This window comes from Nesoenas mayeri, assembly GCF_963082525.1.
Source record: "Nesoenas mayeri genome assembly, chromosome: 6".
NCBI classification, from domain to species: Eukaryota; Metazoa; Chordata; class Aves; order Columbiformes; family Columbidae; genus Nesoenas; species Nesoenas mayeri.
This window is the reverse complement of record NC_137545.1, coordinates 22,491,041-22,509,499: the sequence shown is the minus strand read 5'-3', so window position 1 is coordinate 22,509,499 and position 18,459 is coordinate 22,491,041. Positions and strand designations below refer to the sequence as shown.

The 18,459-nt window shown below is 37.2% G+C and overlaps 2 protein-coding genes across 2 annotated transcripts in view; one reads left to right on the top strand and one right to left on the bottom strand.

Annotated features, from left to right (window-relative positions):
• Positions 1-172: 172 nt before the first annotated feature.
• PDK1 (pyruvate dehydrogenase kinase 1) lies at positions 173-15,072 on the top strand. Its single transcript, XM_080346388.1, has 11 exons — positions 173-303; positions 3,469-3,610; positions 5,089-5,160; positions 5,808-5,992; positions 6,268-6,357; positions 6,668-6,745; positions 8,671-8,747; positions 9,419-9,517; positions 10,458-10,568; positions 11,751-11,864; positions 11,992-15,072. The coding sequence occupies exons 1-11, from the start codon at positions 186-188 to the stop codon at positions 12,130-12,132; spliced, it is 1,227 nt and encodes a 408-aa protein (XP_080202514.1). The 5' UTR covers positions 173-185; the 3' UTR covers positions 12,133-15,072.
• A 1,584-nt stretch (positions 15,073-16,656) lies between these two features.
• Positions 16,657-18,459, bottom strand: part of LOC308041752 (neurabin-1-like) — a gene marked incomplete at both ends in the record, with an annotated part of 39,640 nt that continues 37,837 nt past the window's right edge. The window contains 2 exons of the mRNA XM_080346657.1: positions 16,657-16,824; positions 18,143-18,331. Coding sequence (XP_080202783.1) covers positions 16,657-16,824; positions 18,143-18,331 — 357 coding nt within the window. The remainder of the gene's footprint in view (positions 16,825-18,142; positions 18,332-18,459) is intronic.

The window sequence follows — 18,459 nt, the reverse complement described above, 5'->3', positions numbered from 1 at the left end:
CGCTCCCTCGGAGCCGCCCCGCCGCCGCTGCGTGGGGCTGGGCCGGGCGGAGACGCCCACCTCCTCGGGCACCTCCTCCCGGTCGTGCGGCGGAGGAGGCCGCGGCCTGGGCCGGGGGAGCTGGCGTGGCGGGAAATGGCGGCGGAGCCGGGCTGAGCCGCGCTGTGAGGGACGAGAGCGGCGCCATGAGGCTGCTACGCGCCCTCCTGCGCGGCGCCTCCCCGGGCAGCATCCCGCAGCAGGTGGACTTCTACTCGCGCTTCTCCCCTTCGCCGCTCTCTATGAAGCAGTTCCTGGACTTCGGTGAGTCCCCGCGGGTCCCGGCGCGGCCCGCACCGCCCGCACGTGCCGTGAGGAGCGGAGCGCGCGGCTCCGGCGCGGCCGCGAGCTGCCCCTGCCCCCGCCGCGTGCCCAGCGCCGCCCTTTGGGGCAGACATGGCTCCGCTTCCTCCCCGGAGAAGGGAGCCCAGTTGGCTCCTTCCCTGGAGCCTGGAATGGTGGCAAGGTTGACATTTCGCTGAAAACTCGCAGTTTTGGGCATTGCAAAAGTAGCTTGTTGTTTTCCTGCAACGCTTGCAGCGCTGGGGAAGAGGGTGGGGATAGTTATGACAATTGGTACTGCTAACAAGGTGACCCAGGTGAGGTTTGTTAAGCCCTTGGCAAGCTCTCATCACGCAGCCTTTTAGGGCTTATCGGACACGTGAAACGTTGAACCTCATCTGGCGCCGAGGGGCTGAGACAATCAGCACTTGTCAGTCACACGTGTGCGCCCTGCAGAAACACCTAACCACAGGCTGCTGGTTTGGGGTGAGAGGAGAGCGACACACACATCAGCAGCCATCCCGGAGAACTAGGAATCCAGCCTCCAACAGGAGTAAACTGGTTCTGGTCTTACACTGTGTCCTAAAACTACTCCTAGTGCTCCCAGGTTTGACTGGCTGCTTGGTGACAGAACGGATCACGTGAATTGTTCTGTTCTGCTTCAAAGCAAAGACTACATAGAGAAGGTCTTGTAAGTCACACTGAGAAACCTTTTCAAAGCCTGCGGATGGAGCCATACTATAATACATTTTGTTTCTGTACCCAAAGCACTCTCATGCACATGACTGTTGTATATAAATATTTAACTAGCTATTGTTTTTTTACATTTTTGTAAGTAAAACATAACTAACAACTCATCCTTAGGCTCCAGACTTTGTATAAGTAGGAAGACTTACAAAGAAAAGTTCATCTTAACTAGCCACTGTCACTTCATCCATCTATTGTAATGAAATATATCCAACATTTAAAACTCCACGTTTTTACAGGAGTAAAACATATATTCACATATATATGTCCCGACATATATTCTGTCGCTACCATACTTTTAAGCAAAGAATGTTGCAATTTGGAGCTCCCTGTGACCTGTATTATTTTACTACTAGAACACCGATAAAATAATGCTTACTTTAAAATCAGTGTTTTATTTTCAAGGCACAGTATTTCCTAATGCCAAAAGTCAGGCTACTTTTTTGCTGTTAGTACCTGAACACAAGGTAATCTTGAAAACTTCCCCCTGCCTTTTGCTTAGTGGTTTAATAAGAGACAGTAAAACTAATAACAAAGGCAAAAAAAAGGAAGAGTGCAACATTGAGATGGTGTTTGTAAGATATTCTGGAGCCATTATAATCTGATAGTGTTTTCATTGGGGATTTTTTTAGCTCCTTTCACTAGAGTGAGAGCAGTCAAAAAGAAAATCATAAAATCTGGTAATGCTAACTTTAAAAACAAAAAAGTCTGCTTCTAGTTCCTCCAGGCTTCGATGTAGGAAACAAAATATTCCATAGGCAAACATAGGCCTGGATCACATCCATCAGTCACACCTTGGGTTATAGGTGCACAGTACTTTCTCTAGGACTGTATCCATTCTCTGCACAGGGAAACAAAGTCATTTGCCCATTCACTGAAGTCTTGCTTACCCTAAGCTGTCTTCCACATTTGACCCAGGATTGTGAAGATACAGCCTCCAGATACAGAAGTAATTTGTAAAATGACATTTGCTGAGTATCTGAGGCATGTGAAGATTATAGTTTAATTCTAATACCTTCAATCTGATTTGTTAATGGAATTCTACCTGTGAAAAGGGAAAGGCCAGTAACAGTCATGTCCAAAATGCATTCTGACTAGGGAGAAGAATGAGCTGTTCTGCGCAGAGGTCAGATGTAGACAATGTATAACTGGTGTCACTGGGGAGGAACTTCTTATAAGCTATTTACTTTTTTATTAAGTTAACTGACATTCTCTGATCAGTGTCCTTTATGACATATCTGAGTCCGGTTGTATTAAACTAAACTACTCCATTTCAATTTGATGAAGATTCTTCGTGTTTAAGACCCTACTCCAGCTGCTTCTTTTTCCATTTCCCCTCCTTTAATCTTCTTCCCCAACTGCCCCTTGCCAAACAGAAGGAGTGAACAGAGCAGAAACACCAGAGTTAATTTTTAGGAGTTACCTGTTGTGAAACACCAAGCCTGAGGTATGTACTTCACTGCAGCAGATGGACAGGTTAGTAAGTCCCGATGCTGTTGACATGACACTCTAGAAGTCTAGAAACAAGTCTGGCTGAGAATGAAGTACAGCATTCCTTAGCATCTTCCCCATTCCACACTCTCCTTTCTCACCTACTAAGTCAACCGTTGTGGGGGGAAATTTAGATATAGATCCTAATAACCACATACAGTTGTCACTCACACAGATCACACCTGTCCTTATAAAAGGGCAAATCACTTATCAACAGGTGAAGTAATTTAGCTTCTAGCTTTTAAAAATGTAAAAAAATTGAAAATGTATGTGAGAACTACTCCTGTGATGACAAGGCACAGTAGCTGTCCTACTTTCACTTATCTCTCAGTGTTTATGTGACTTCATTAATCTGTCTTCTGTTCCTGTAAGACAGTGCATTTAAACTACAACAGATTTAGCTGAAAGTGAAAAAATATCACAGAATTTATGGTAATTCAGTAAGATCAGTGATCCAGCAGGGTGTATGGGACCATGATACTTTCTCAAGCATCCCTCCCATAGTTTCCTGTGCTGGTTTAATTTGCTGCTCTGACACACTCAGAATGACATACTGTTTGACCGGTGCTCATTACAGTCAGTGTTTGCTGCAAATAAAATGAACAATTTACATGGGTAAGGGCAATATTTAAAGTTGAATAGCATGGGTCTGCAACTATTGCACAAGTTACTCTTTATGTATCGAAGATTCTTGTTATGATAACAGGGTTGGTAGGTTTCAATATGAATTTACATTTTGAACTGTAAGCCAGCTGCTGCCATGAAAGAAACATTACCTTACCAGACCGGCTGAGTCAACTTTAAAAACAAACCACAGACCTTTTACCACAGAAAGTAAGAGTTTGTGTAGTTCTCTACCATGAGTGCTGACTTTATTCTGATGTTGTCATATATTTATTTTGGTCTTAGGATCTGAAAATGCTTGTGAAAAGACTTCATTTATGTTTCTGCGACAAGAGTTGCCTGTGAGACTGGCAAACATAATGAAGGAAATAAGCCTGCTTCCAGACAACCTCCTCAAAACACCTTCAGTCCAGCTGGTGCAGAGCTGGTAAGAACAACATCATTTCGTACCTTTAAGGGTGACCTTCTGCATGTACACAAATTGGAGGAATAACTCTGTTCTATAGAAAATACGTTTCATGTGCTCATTACATGAACATCACTTACTTGGACTGAGTGAACATCCCAATATGACACAAATCAGAACAGAAACTAAATAAGCAAACATGGAAAAAAATCTTTAGAAGCAATTAGAGAACCCCAAAGGGAATTAAAAATAATTAACTACTGCAGATAGTTATGTATGATAATTCAGTAAAACCAAAAATCCACCAGAACAATGTTTAATAGGAGAATTACCTAAAATGAAGAAGCTAGTTGAAGAAACCAACAGAAGCAGCCTAATGCAAAATATACTTGCAAAACTTAGTTGAAACCATTTAAAAGACAGGTTATTGCAGATTAAGAGTAAAGGTGTGGGAAATACAAAGGAAGAGCAACAGGAAGCTCCCAGAGCCAAAATATTTAAACCAGAAAGAATACAGTGGTATTAAAATAAAAAAGACATCCTTTGTAAAGTAAAATTTGCTTTCAAGTAAGGAACTTACACATAGTGAGACAAAACTTGTAAGATGAAAGCAAAACAAATAGATTGCTTGGCAACTGCTAAAGGCACAGGGCTATCTGGAAAATCTTTTAAGAGAACAGAAAATCTGCCAGTGAAGAAGTGGTATTGATTAGGTGACTAATATAAAAAGAGCTATTAATGAAGACAAAGGCTCTTGAAACACAAATGCTTAAATTCTTGTGATACTAAATGATATGGATCAAATAGGAAATTAATTTCACTTGGACAAATGCAAAGCAGAGCATGGGGTGGAGCCTCCTCCCCCTGTATACTTGCTTGCTTACAATGGAAAAAGACATTTTGATGCTACTGGGGATATTTGAATGTGTCAGTTGATGGGCAAGAAGGCAAATAGTGTTAGGAACTAAGTAACAAATGGGGAGGAATACAGTTGTACCACTGTGTTAGCCCATTATTCCCCTGAATTGCATGCAGTTTTAGTCACTCTATCCTGAACAGAAAAGACCAAGAGGGATAATCAGAGGGTTGGAACATTTTCTGCATGAGGAGAAACCAAATAGAATTCTTCAGCTTAGAAAATACACATCTAAGGAAAGGGATGGCAGAAATACTTAAATCATGAACAAGCTGGGAAGATTTTCTAATAACAGGAACTAGCTGGGGCTGCAAATAAGTGATCACCTACTGGGTTTAAAGCACAAGGATGATCTTCTATGCATTCTAATTAAATTGTGGAATTCATTGCTCTGGAAATTTTAGAAGAAAACATCATTAACAGATTCAAAAAGATCTAACAAAATTCACGGGGAATAGGTCAATGGGATATATCAAATACAGTGATCTGAAATAAGCAGCCTTGGTAGACCATAAATTGCTACCTGAAGGGATCTGGGGGAAAATACTAGAATTGGTCTTTGTCATGTTTCTTTTGTTTAAAGGTATGTCCAAAGTCTTCAGGAGATCCTTGACTTTAAAGACAAAAGTTCAGAAGATTCAGGGGTTGTTAATAGGTAAGGATTTGCTGTCACATATATTAATATTATGTTAATATTATGTATAAGGATTGGCAAGAAAATGATAGCTTAAGAAAAATTTCAGCTATCTCCAATCTTTACATAAGAACTGCAGTAATGTTATCCCCTGTCCCTACAAGGACGGTACATTAAAACATGAAACAAAGCACTTTTACACTGTATCGTTCTGGTCAGGTCTTTTTTTTTGTTACATGAAGAAGCTATGAATACATTAAACTTGACCAAATGTTTACCAGTTCCTTACTTGTAATGTTGGAACTGATGTATGGAGCTTTTCACCTGTAGAGTAGGTTTGGTCATCACTGGCTGACAATAACTGCCATTTGGCAGGCACGGGATGATCTGCATGAAAATGGTGGCAGTCTTCTCTTTTTCTTGGCAGTAATGAAGATTTACAAAATAATTTACAAAATAATGATTTTGTAAACAGTAGAGAATGATTGAAGACAGATTGTTTTGATGTTAGTTGCTTGAAATATTCTCTAAAGACTGACTTGTCTCACTGCTATAGGCAGACCTGTGATATTTCTGTACATAACTGTCCTCATTTTTGTAGGCAGATACTCTGTTTGCCAGTATTAAATCAACTTGAGAATGAAATACTAACAATGTATTAATTTTAGTTTTACAGATACTGTCATAAAAATCCGGAATCGACACAATGATGTAATTCCTACGATGGCTCAAGGAGTAGTGGAGTACAAGGAGAGCTTTGGCATTGATCCAGTGACCTCACAGAACGTGCAGTATTTTTTAGACCGTTTCTACATGAGTCGCATTTCAATTAGAATGCTCCTTAATCAACACTGTAAGTGCCAGTGTTGAAAAGAGGGCAAATGATACCTGTACTGCATCAGTATACTTACTTTTCATTTTTAATGACTTAATATGTACTTAAATGCTTCTTAGGAGTTCACAGTTTGCTTTACTAAACTCAATACAGTTCTTAAAATATTAACAGTAGGCTTTCAGGTATGGTGAAGATCGGAATTATAGGTTGCCTATAAATTTCTGTTTAGCAAAAATGAAGACACAAACTAAAATTATAAAATTAGGTATTAAATAATATTTTCTTTTTGGCAGCTTTGCTGTTTGGTGGGAAATTGAATCCAGCTCATCCAAAACACATTGGAAGCATTGATCCTAGCTGCAATGTTGTTGAAGTTATTAGAGGTAAATTCAGCAGATGAACAAGAATCCTGAAAACTTACATGAATGTCTATACTGAGAGCCAATGCACATCTTGATATACATATACTGTTAGTTCTTTCATGCCTAGAGCAGAAGTTTTGATTTAAAGTGTAATAAAATTTTGTCGCTTTTCCCAATAGACCAATTTTTTCTAAGAAAATACCAAATCTCCCTGAGAGTCCACATCTACAGTGTTTTCGTTCTTGTTTTTTGGGGGTTATTTTTGGCAAACTGTAAAGGATTAAAAAAAAAAGTGAAGAGGGAAATGTAACTTTCTGTCTTTTTATTATAGATGGCTATGAGAGTGCCAAGACACTTTGTGATTTGTATTACATGAGCTCTCCAGAACTCATCCTTGAAGAGCTGAATGGTAAGTGAATATGGGATGAGGCAATCTCAGACATAACGATGGCTTCTTCTAAAGTAGCTGATGGTGAAGTGTTTTCCGTCCACTTTCCATATAGATAATGCATTCTCTATATCTACTGTTGGGGGGGGGGGGTGTGTTTGTTTTTGTTTTTAATCCGGCAGAAGGCTTTCCCTATTCCTCCCTTTAATTAGAAAACTGAAATCAGTAGAAAGGATTTTGACACTACAGCTGTTGAAGTAACAGATTTTAGCAGCTTCCTTCCCCCCATTAAGGTTTCTTCTATGTCTTTACCCTACACTGTCTATTGCATCTCACACTCTGCATTTCTTAGGATACTTTTAAGATTTATACTAAACATTCCATTCTAGTTTCTCTTGCTTATTCAGCTATCATGTTCTTGTAGCTGTAGTTAGATATAGTCCACTCAAGTTGTGGTAAAAATTATTTGAAACCATTGGCTGTGACTTGAAAACAGTTTACAGCCGTGTTGCTGTGAACTCAGAGGGCAGCTATTGTCCTCATAGTTCTTGCTGAATGCTAAAGAGCCTTTCTGACACTACTCATTAGAGTACTTTTCAAGATACTAAATGCCAAGTTCAGACCAGCCTACAAAAACAAGCAATCAAAACTGCTTCTACAAGTAATTACAAAAGCCAAAGTGCAACCACAGTAATGTGGCCTGTGAAGTTAAAGGCAGACAGTGTTGCCTTGACTACACCTTACAGATCTTTTCTTCCTACTGTACAAAACCTGTCATTCCGTATCTAGGTTAAAGGGTTTACCTCTCTCCGTCTTTAGAGCACAACACAAAAATCATTTGTAAGAAACTATCAGTCATACTAGCTAATTCTCTATACTGAGGTGAATGGGTTCCAGAAGCCAGACCAAATAGTTCATTTTTTATAAAAGGACTGACCTTTTGCTCAGTGAATTGTGAAGGTGAGTTAAACCTGATCCAGGCCACATGCACATTCCTTGCCGACAGCTGAGAGTGGAGCCCATTATTTCCACCACCCCCTGCCCCCAGCTTTTATATTTTTGCTGGGTACATAATTTGTTCTAGATCTTTTGACATCACTCATCTTTGACATTTATGTTCATAAAGCCCTGGTCACTAACGCAGTCTGGTGAACTGAAAGGACCTTAAGAGCCAGAAGAATTTTCTGAGCAACCTTTCCTTAATTTTTGATATAATGAACATGTTCCCATGATGTATTTTCTAGAATTTCTTTTTAAATGTTTGAAAGCGAGACCAGTATTTTTAGACAGAACTGTCTATATATTTTTTTAGGGTTTCTTGTTTGAAATCAGCTAATGTCTCAATTAATCCAAGAACAGGTTGTGCTGTAGTTACTATTTGGTGCATTACAGGATCATAAGATAATTTGGGTTGGGAGGGACCTCAGAAGGCTTCTAGCTTGACCTCCTGCTCAAAGCAGGGACAGCTGTGAGGTCAGACCAAGTTGCTCAAAGCTTTATCCAGTTTGGTCTTGCAAGTCCTTCAAGGACGATGACTACGTAACATCTCTGGGCAGCCTGGTTTGATGCTTAACTGCCATGGTGAAACAGTTTTTGTCTATATCCAGTATAAACCTCTGTTATTTCACCTTATTTGCTTCTTGTCCTCCCCACCACCTGAAGAGCCTGACTCTGTCTTCATGATAACCTCCTTAGAGGTATTAGAAAGCAACTATTATATGACCTAATCAGTGATGCCACAGTGGATTTTAAGATTAATTTCTAATGCAACAAGCAAATTTGAAAATCCGGACTATGGCTTCTGATTAACATACAACTTTTCAAAAGATTTTGTTCAAATTCGCTTTGCTTGTAAATTCTTTCAACAGTACAAATACACATTTTAAATAACTACAGGAATGAATAAAACATATGTGGTTCGCTATTTAATTGACTCTTTTCTCCAGTTAAGTCACCAGGACAGCCCATGCAAGTGGTGTATGTGCCATCACATCTCTATCACATGGTTTTTGAACTTTTCAAGGTCTGTCTACTTATACAATTCTTTTATACTTCTTTGTTTACTGAGATTGTATTTGTTTGACTTTTGAACCAATTCTAAATAGCAGTGTGTTTTTGCAAGTTAAAACCTGTTGCTGTTCAACTGCAGGAAGGTACCTAAATTGTACTATTTAGACAAACAGTAACTGCAAAGAAAATGAACAGCTTTGGAAGATGTATCTCCTTTGCCTTGCCACTGAGTACATCCAACACCTTCTTGAGTAGACAGCTTTCTCAAAAAGAAAGTTAAAATGTATAAAAACATTAGTTAATAAAGCAAGTGAGAATAAGATATAAAATTCTGGGGACATCTTAAAATTTAGTATAAGGTGCAACAGGTTCTATAGAGCTTTCATCAAGCAGTTCAATTCTAGATTTTCTTGCTCTTCGTGTCATATTGCATGTACTATGCATTATAAAGAATTGTACAAATAAAACTGTACATTAAAATATTGTTCTAAAAAATTAACTATTTGGTGTCTATTCTAATAAACTACATACTGATACTGAATAAGTATCTAAAAGTGCTCTAAAACCATGTATGTTTGTCCTGTTTCTGAAATATATGACAAAAATAACTCTTCTAAATTGATATTTTAAGATAACATACCAAAACAGTAACAACAGGATTTAAGTTGTACTTGAAAATTGCAGAATGCGATGAGAGCCACCATGGAACATCATGCTGATCGATGCATTTATCCTCCAATTCATGTATACGTCACATTGGGAAACGAGGATTTAACTGTGAAGGTACCCACTGTTTTTGAAAAGTATTTTGAATAGTTTTTTTTTTACCTTGTCATAGGCAGTGTATTACGAACTTTAGCTGGTGATCTGGTTACAAAAATAGATTGTATGTAATGATGTAGTTGCAAGTAACAAGACCGTTATGGAATTTCACATACTACTGAGTCTGTAGGAAATTATGAAGAGGTTGCGGTCACACTGAAGGCTCTCCAAAAGAATTCTGTGCTTTTGTCACATTCATGTCATGCCTAGCTTATAAGCAAAGTAGCATCTTTACAGAATTGTAATATCAGCATTTTGTACATGAAAATGACAGAGCTATAAAGATGTGACGCAGTGAAAAAAAAGGGGAAAGAAGTTGTATATTCCATGCAAATCAAACCTCCCTGAAGTACAGTTTGCAGAGTAATTTCTTTTTCCTCTGTACAACACCCATGTTGGATTTCAAAGACCAACTGCAAGCACTGGCTTTTTCATAGCTCTGACAAAACTGTGGTAAAACAGTTGTTCTGACTTACTTCTTCAGTAACAGGTTTTAATAGATTGTATTTAACTGGCATTGTTCCTGAGAAATTGAGATAAAAATACACAGAACCTGGCATTTGCTAAAATTAGTAGGTATAGATACTGATTTCAGACAAAACTGAGTTAGGAACAAGGTTAAAGTAATATACAAGTAGAACTTTCTTGCTTCCAGGAGGTTATGAATGCTTCTTATGGTAGTATTTTATTTAAAAGTTTTGGGTTAAGGGATGAAAGGATTCATTCTCTCTCTGGTCATTGCTGTAGCTCAGAGATGAGACTTTAAGAAAACCCACAATTGAATACAGACAACTTTATATTATGTTTTACCTGAACTTTCTCTGGATCACTGTTTGAAAGAAGTTGTCTTTTTATAAAATGTATTCAGGGACATAATGCTACATGTTCCTTCTTGTTCCAGATGCGTGATCGTGGTGGAGGTGTTCCTATGAGGAAAATTGATAGACTGTTCAACTACATGTATTCAACAGCACCACGTCCACGCGTTGAGACATCACGAGCTACACCTTTGGTATGCGAATCTTTTATACCATGTCATCTTGGATATGTTTAATTGTCACAAAAGAAACCACTTAGCCAAAGCTATGGTGTACTGATTTTATAGATACGAGTATCACCATTTGAATATTATAGCTTAATTCAAATATTTTTCTGAAAATAACTGGAAAATTGCATAAAATCCTGAAATACCAAAAACTATTTAAACTTGCTCAAGATTCTGGTTTTTTGTACCAAATATAAAGATCAGATACCTAAAGCAGAACACTTACCTATGCTGCATGTACTGCAGTAAGGACAGGACCCTGAATTCTTGTTGTGGCAACTAAACTAAAGGAAAAATAATTATAGCAATGATTTTGGATCAAGTCCATAGTATTATTTGTACTGTGCAGTCAGTTGTACCATCCCCCTGCAAGGATGAAGGTAACGCAAATGTGAGAGGGCATACAAAGTAGCTACTTTGGTTTTGTGTGAACTTAATAGATGCACAAGAAATAAAGCCTTGGCTCTCCATAAGAAGCTCTGAACAGCTTTCCTGAATGTATTCTCTCACACTGCATCATTCAGAATGTGTTTTATAAATGTATAGTGTTCTGCATCTGGATGACTGTGCAACTCATTAAACACTAGGTCTTTAAAGAGAAGTGTCCTGTATGTTGAGACATTACCTCTAAAATTTAGTAGACAAAAAAAAATATATATATATATATATGTACTTAACACTTCAGGGCTATGTCCAGCTACTTGAAACAGGGCTAGACAGAATTTTAGTAAAAGCTACAAATTCATAGATGTTGCTTCTTGGACCTTTTTTACATATCCCCATGATGAACTGTATCTGACTGAAGTACTCAGTATTCATATTACAAGATTAGCAGCTCCATGATGCATAAGAGAGACTGACTCAGTGTGGTTTTCTCTAATGGTGTCATCTCTTCTTGAGAAAGCAACCATAATACAAGAAGTGTTGTGTAGCAGCCCTGTCTGACAAAGGAATAAAACAATTTTCTCATAATCACAGTCATCCATGCATTCTTCTGTTTCTGGGCTCTATAATAGTTCTGTGGGGCATAAAAGTTTACATTTGAACAACTTCCCTTCCTGTCAAACATCATGTGCTTAGTTTGTCTATTTACCAAAACCACCACGGCTTGATGCAATTAATGAAAATACACTTTTTCTCCTGTACCAGGCTGGATTTGGTTATGGCTTACCCATATCACGTCTGTATGCACAGTATTTCCAAGGAGACCTGAAACTGTATTCCTTAGAAGGCTATGGTACAGATGCAGTTATTTACATAAAGGTATGATGCAACACTTTACTATTTAAAATTTATCAGCAACTCTAATTCAACTGCTAATGGAAATCCTTGATCTGTTACTGTAACTTTGATTAAAAGAATTGTCAGCTACAGTCTTCTCTACTTACAGGCCTTATCAACAGAATCAATTGAAAGACTCCCTGTGTACAACAAAGCAGCCTGGAAACATTATAAAGGAAACCACGAAGCAGATGATTGGTGTGTGCCAAGCAGTGAGCCAAAAGACATGACCACTTTTCGCAGTATATAGCATTTTCCTCAACAGTTTGTAAGAAGTAGATATGTCTGTAAAGGGAATTTAAAAGACCTGATTTACACCAAGATGCTGAGCCACATTTGATATGTGAAGATAACTGTAAGTGGAGTAACAAAAGGTTCAATGTAATTATTCTTTTTCTGGAATTTAAAAACAAAACATCAAACAAAACCTAAGAAAACCTCCAAACCCGTACATACTTTTAAATTTTAAGCGAGAAGGTCACACTTAATTTGTTCCACTTTCTATTTATGACTACTTGCAGTAGCTAAGTGAAGTCAAAGAAGCAGTTATTTTGGTTTTGTAGGGACAAATGCAATCTGTATCACATCTGGTGAGAAATGTATTAATTCATATAATTACAAAATTGTTTTAATAGAAGAACTATTGAAAAAGCTCACCAGTGCATATTTCCATTATTAATGAAAAACTCATGTAAGAAATCTGGAGGAACTCATTGCTATACATTTGCACCTGTATGGCACTTCCTATTCTTTTACTTAAGCATGCTGAAGCCTAATTTTGCAAAGTTAGATATTTTGCTTACATCAAGGTTTTTTGCAGCTGTAGAAATCACACTTAGGTCTGTAGGGATTAAAAATAAGCAAAAGAAAAAAAAATTTAGTTCTAGCTGCTACCACTGGTATAAGGTATCTCAGGTATATGTTATTAGTCATAATTGTTTGGTTGTAAAGTGCATATTTAATACATCTGAAAAACTTCTTTTGCCATGATCATTGTGAATTAGCAGGTAGTGTTGGGTTGTGTATATTAAAGATGCTATCTCGCATTTGCTTGTATTTCTGTAGGTAATACCAAAACATAGTATCAGTGTTCTAGCCCTACTGAGATCTCAGATTCTGAGGTATATCAGGTTACAGCTGTAAATGGAAACTACTTTAATAAACAGATTTTTAAAATTTGCCCTCAGGGCATTTTTATTACTTTGACAATAGAAACTACCTTCTCAGGAGTATTTATTAAAAAGTGGAATTAACAGGTTTTGAAAATACATTTGTGAGATGCTTCTGGCCTCATTTCTGTAGTTACTGGAAGTCACACTACAGAATAAATGAGGTAAGCAGAATGTCTTTATCAGTCAAAGGCAAACTGTCAAAACATACAGGGAAGACAGAAAGGAATGAGTATAATGTATCAGGTACAAAGTCCTATTTTAATAAAGGATTCAACTTCTTTTAATGCCTATTGTGCCACCTTTGTTCAAATCATAAACATCTATGTTGCAGCCTAATCCCTATTTTAAGAGTGATACAGTTAAAGACATCAATAACTAAGCCTTTCTCAGTTAATTGATTGCATGTAATTCTGTGACTTTTGTTCTGTAGCAGACATGCTGAATCCCTCTCAGAAATAATATGCCTAAATTTTTCTAGTTTATTAGCTCTGCACACAGTAGAAGGCGAGATACCAGAGTGAAGGGAATAGCTGGTATGTTAGAAATTTAAGTAATGCTATTCTAGTTGTAGCTGAGCCAGATTAAAGATCATCACGTGCAACCTCCCCAGCCTAGTTCTGCATAACAAGAAAATGGTTTTATGCCCTGGTCAAGCTCATGTAGGTCACTTTAACAGGAGTAGTTTACAGAATATACACTGTTAAACTAACACACGGAGGGAGGATTAATCTAGCTTAATTGCCACCAGAACAGTACAGTTACCTGCTCTACTCAAGCTTGTGGGCCCTCCGAGAGGGCCTGTTCATCTTCTTTACGAGAATGCGAGGTGGTGGCTGGCATACCTCTCAACCTGCACGGCTACGAGTGAGGAGAATCTCTAGCTGTGCTTTTCTTCAACCCTGCAAGAGGATGTATGTGAAAATTCCATATGTTGTAAAATGAGGCCTGTACAAAACTTAGAGGGAATGCCTGCAGCTATTGCTTTTGCTAAACTGAGGCTAGAAACTACAGCAAGGGATTTTAAAAAACTCAACTCTGAAGCTGAACGTTCTAGCTTTCACGTCAACTTGGAAATGTTTAACTAACTTAAAGGAACTGATTTTAGTATCTGATTTTTGGTATCTGACAACTACAAGAGATGTTTCAAAAAAAAAATCTAACACTGTTTTCTAGAAAGTCTATGAAGTTTTTCGTATGGTATTATTGAAATAAAACTTTTCATGCTCTCAGCTAGCTACCAATTGAATTCTGATTAGTAGTACAGCTTGCTGTGTAATTATCTTTATATCTATCTCCTCACCTGCCACCCCATGTGATTGTGGTGAAAACACAAATGTAGTAATGTTTTGGTTTACAATGTTTAACCCTACTTATAAGTTTGATCTTTGATTGCTTTTGATTTAAATAGAAGTTCAGAAGAATTTTTTTGCTTAGTAGTTTCATTACTGTACTGAAGTCACTGCTAACACACTTGGCTAGGTTGAAGTGAATCACTGTAGAAAACTGGTATACTAGCTCAGCTATCCAAATGCTGAGATTAATAGTTTTGTATGCAAATGAACTGTCTTGCACTGTAAAATTAATCTTGGTTTGTGTTAACATACATTTTTGAAAGAATCACTACATTTATTCATTAAAACTATTAATATTGTAAAAATTAAACTTTCAGTTGGGTGATTTTGTGGCTTGGTACTGAGCTAGTTTCATGGAGCCAGCCTCCTCCTTTAGTACCTGACAGATGTTAAATGCTGTGGTCTGTGATAATGTTCTCACACTCAGGTGCCAGGTGAGTTTATCCTCCCTGCTGTGACCCCCATTTAACTACAAGGGCTCTGCACACAAGCAAACCTTTGAAACCATTATTTCCAATAGTCTCCTGCCTGAGAAACAAACTCTTCACAGGGTGCAACATTCAGTTTAGTAGGCTTAAAGGAAAAAGGTAATTCATGATTGTATCAATAGTCCCTGTTCTAGCTGAGAGCACTTAACTGAGAAATAAACTTCCTTGACTGAGCTAATCGGAGGGGTTTTACATGTGCGACCCTAAGCATTTGATCATTCCATACTTCTCATTCTCTTGTCTGTTAGCACTATGGCAGCATTCCTCTCAGGCTCGAGGTCTGTAAGTTTGGAGCACAAACTCAAAGCTACTGGAAACAAAGTAAGTTAAGTCTTGACCAAAGAATGGTTTCTTAATGCAAAAAACCCCTGAAAATTGAACCTCTTTTAAAATGCAATTATTACCAAGATTTTCAAACTTTATTTTGGAAATGCATAGTGTGCAGGAGCATTTCCACACAGTCCTGTTGCTGAAATTCGTAAGACATTTATACAAAAAAAAAAAACTGTGAAACACCAACAGTGAAGTTCATTCATTTAATTAAAATGAAAAACAGTCCATAGATTTAAAGGAGAACTTGGTCCACATAAATGAATAATGTAAGTTTTGTTCTAGTCTATTCTATGGTGGAATTGATGTTTAAACTAGTCTATATTTCTGGAATTATCTAATTAAAGGAAGTGCTGTTGTAGTATCTCTAGAAAATAGTATGTAAATATACAAAACACCAATTCATGTTCTAAACTATTCTGAGAATCAAATCCTCCTTTAAAGAAAAATAACCTGTAGTCTACAATTGAACATTTAAATACAATGCAGAAACCCAGTGCTTCAGTGATAATTTTTCTTACAATTCTTCCCTCAGTATTTTAAGTTTGAAAAACAGTAGAGTTTAAAATTAGCAAATATATAAATTTGGTCCGCAAAAATCTTGTAGCAGGTAGAAAAGAGAAATACATGTATTGCAAATTGATCTTATTCGTAGCATAAATCTAGAAAACTATGTATTATTTAGGAAAAATAGTTTAAAAAAGATCTTATTTATAGGTTTAAACCTTGTCCCAACACCATCTGGGTAGTGTACAGAAAACTTAATATTATGCTCAATATATGTAGTTTGTGAAAACTACTTAATACTTCTTGTTATTTTCCCAGTAAATCGCAACATATAGAATGCAAAAGCAATGTGCTACTACAGTGAACCTTGAATGAAAATCCCAGAAATACAAGAATTTAAACAAAATAATCCATAAATTTGAAATACATGCTTTCTTTTTAAATTAATTTGACATTACTGTTTTCTTAAACTTAATTTTTACTATACATCTTCAGTGGCAACATAAACAGACTGTCACAGATTGGATTTGTTGGCAGGATTTTTCTATTGTCCCTCTATCAAATTCAACTCTATCAAATGCTAGTTGACTAATAGTGGAATGATTTTTAACACAGTATTCTACTTTTCACAAACATCAATTTCAATGAAAAGGGCATATGAGGTCTTAGAAGCACAAATATTACTTAAGGCAGAAAGTTAAATTATTGTCTATTAGTACAGGCAGAGTCAACTAGGAATACGAATACTGAAAACATTTCATTTTATTGGGTTGTAATGGAGAGGGACCATAATTAAAAAGTAAAAAACCACCTACCATGTTAAACTGTTGCACTTTCCCTCCTCCCTCAATTGTACAATTATATACAAATCTGCTGAACTTCCTCAAGATGAAGCAAATCTGCGCTAAAATAAAACAGGGTCATTTTAGCAGCTTGATTCAAGAGTGGTTACCACTCTGCCAGTCTTGCGAACTTCTCTCTCCTTCTTTTGAACCTTTTCCTTCTGCTTTTCCAGTTTTTCTTGCGTTTTTCTAATATCCTTGATTTTTTTCTTTATTGTTGATCGGTCATTTTGACTGGAAACTCCCAAAGCCTTTGAGGGGGGGGAAAAAGAAAGAAAAAATAAAAATACCTCATCATGAACAAATTAAAGTGTTACTCACTTTGCTGCAAGCTAGTCTGTTTATTTGAAAAATAAAAGCCTAAGTCCTCAAAAGCATGATAAGTTATCATCTGGGTAACAAGGTGAGGAATCAAGGGCCTACTCTTGTGAAGTAACAGCTGCTCATTCCCTTTTACACATCAGTTCACACCTGAGAATTTCCAGCAAACAGCATAAGTAGTAGTTTAAAAATATTTTTCTAGCTCCTTTTATACAAGAAGAATTTATATTCAGTAACCACTCTTTAATTTTTAATATTAAGGATTTTAAAGTGTATTATTAAAAAGTATATTCAGTAAGTAAATGGTACACTATGATTTTTGATCAGCAGGTGGCACTACCTGATTCCAAATTAAGGACAGCACTTGGTCACACGCTATGGAACTCTGGCATAAGGTGTAAATTATGCTTTAAGCATCAACATCCGAAGTTCCCCAAATAGAGACAGTCATTTGACAGACTAGTAACAACTATTTCCTCTGTGTCCAAGGAAATATTTATTTAAAAAAATACAGGACATTTAATGTTGCACATTTATTCTAAAATGCAGATGTATTTTAGAGACTGAAGTTGGACACATTTTCCTTCTACAACACTCAAATCCTACTATTGATCATTAAAAATAATTTGCCTTATGCCAGGATAGACCAATGAGCCTCAATTTATTCACACATCTTGCTCATCCAAAATGCAGTCTGGTAATCTAATGAGAAAGAAAATCAGAGAATTTCATAGTACTATAAGGTATCCATACCATGTGTCTTCCAGAGGCAAGAAAAGGCTCAAAAGAAAGAATAGATGTTTTCAGCAGGAGTAAAAACCAAAAGCATTTAAAAGGTCACTATTAGCCTTCCCATTTGAAGAGATGTGGAGGAGAGAGATTTCCAAAACTGGATCCTGCAGTTCTATGCATTCAAGTTGGCCAGATCTTGTTTTGATGTGACCTTATGCTGAGATTGATGACAGATGTATCAAGCCCCTTTGGGGAATTATGCTTACTTCGATTTCTTCAAGATACAAACAAGGAAGAAATACTTGGTATTTTTCTGATTAAAAATGGATTGTCTTTAATTATTCAATCAATTACTAAATTCTCATCTCGCTGTATAGTCTCCAAGTATTTCAAAACCAAAACTCTATCCCTTAAAAAGCCATCAAAACAGGAAAATAGACTTTGTAGGTTAAAAATATGTCTGAATAAGCGGAGAAATTTATACAGTTACAAGTCTATCTGGGGATATTACCATACCTTTAACTTCTCACTGTCGAGCTGCATTAACTGCTGCCCATCCACGTTCATGGCTGTGAACTCGGTGATGTACTGCTCCATGTTCATTCCCATTAACCAGTGGCAGACTTGCTGAGTGGTCCATTCAGAAATAGGTCTACTGTGCCATTGATTTTGCTTTCCTGTGGTTGTAAATTCATCATCTAATGCCTAACCAATTGAGAAAAGTAAGGCTGTAAGGCATGTTTTACTTGACTGTATGTTGAATTCCAGTTGCTAATTGAGTTTGATTAACAAACTGCATTTTTAAACATATTCTGGCTCTGAGAGGACTGAAG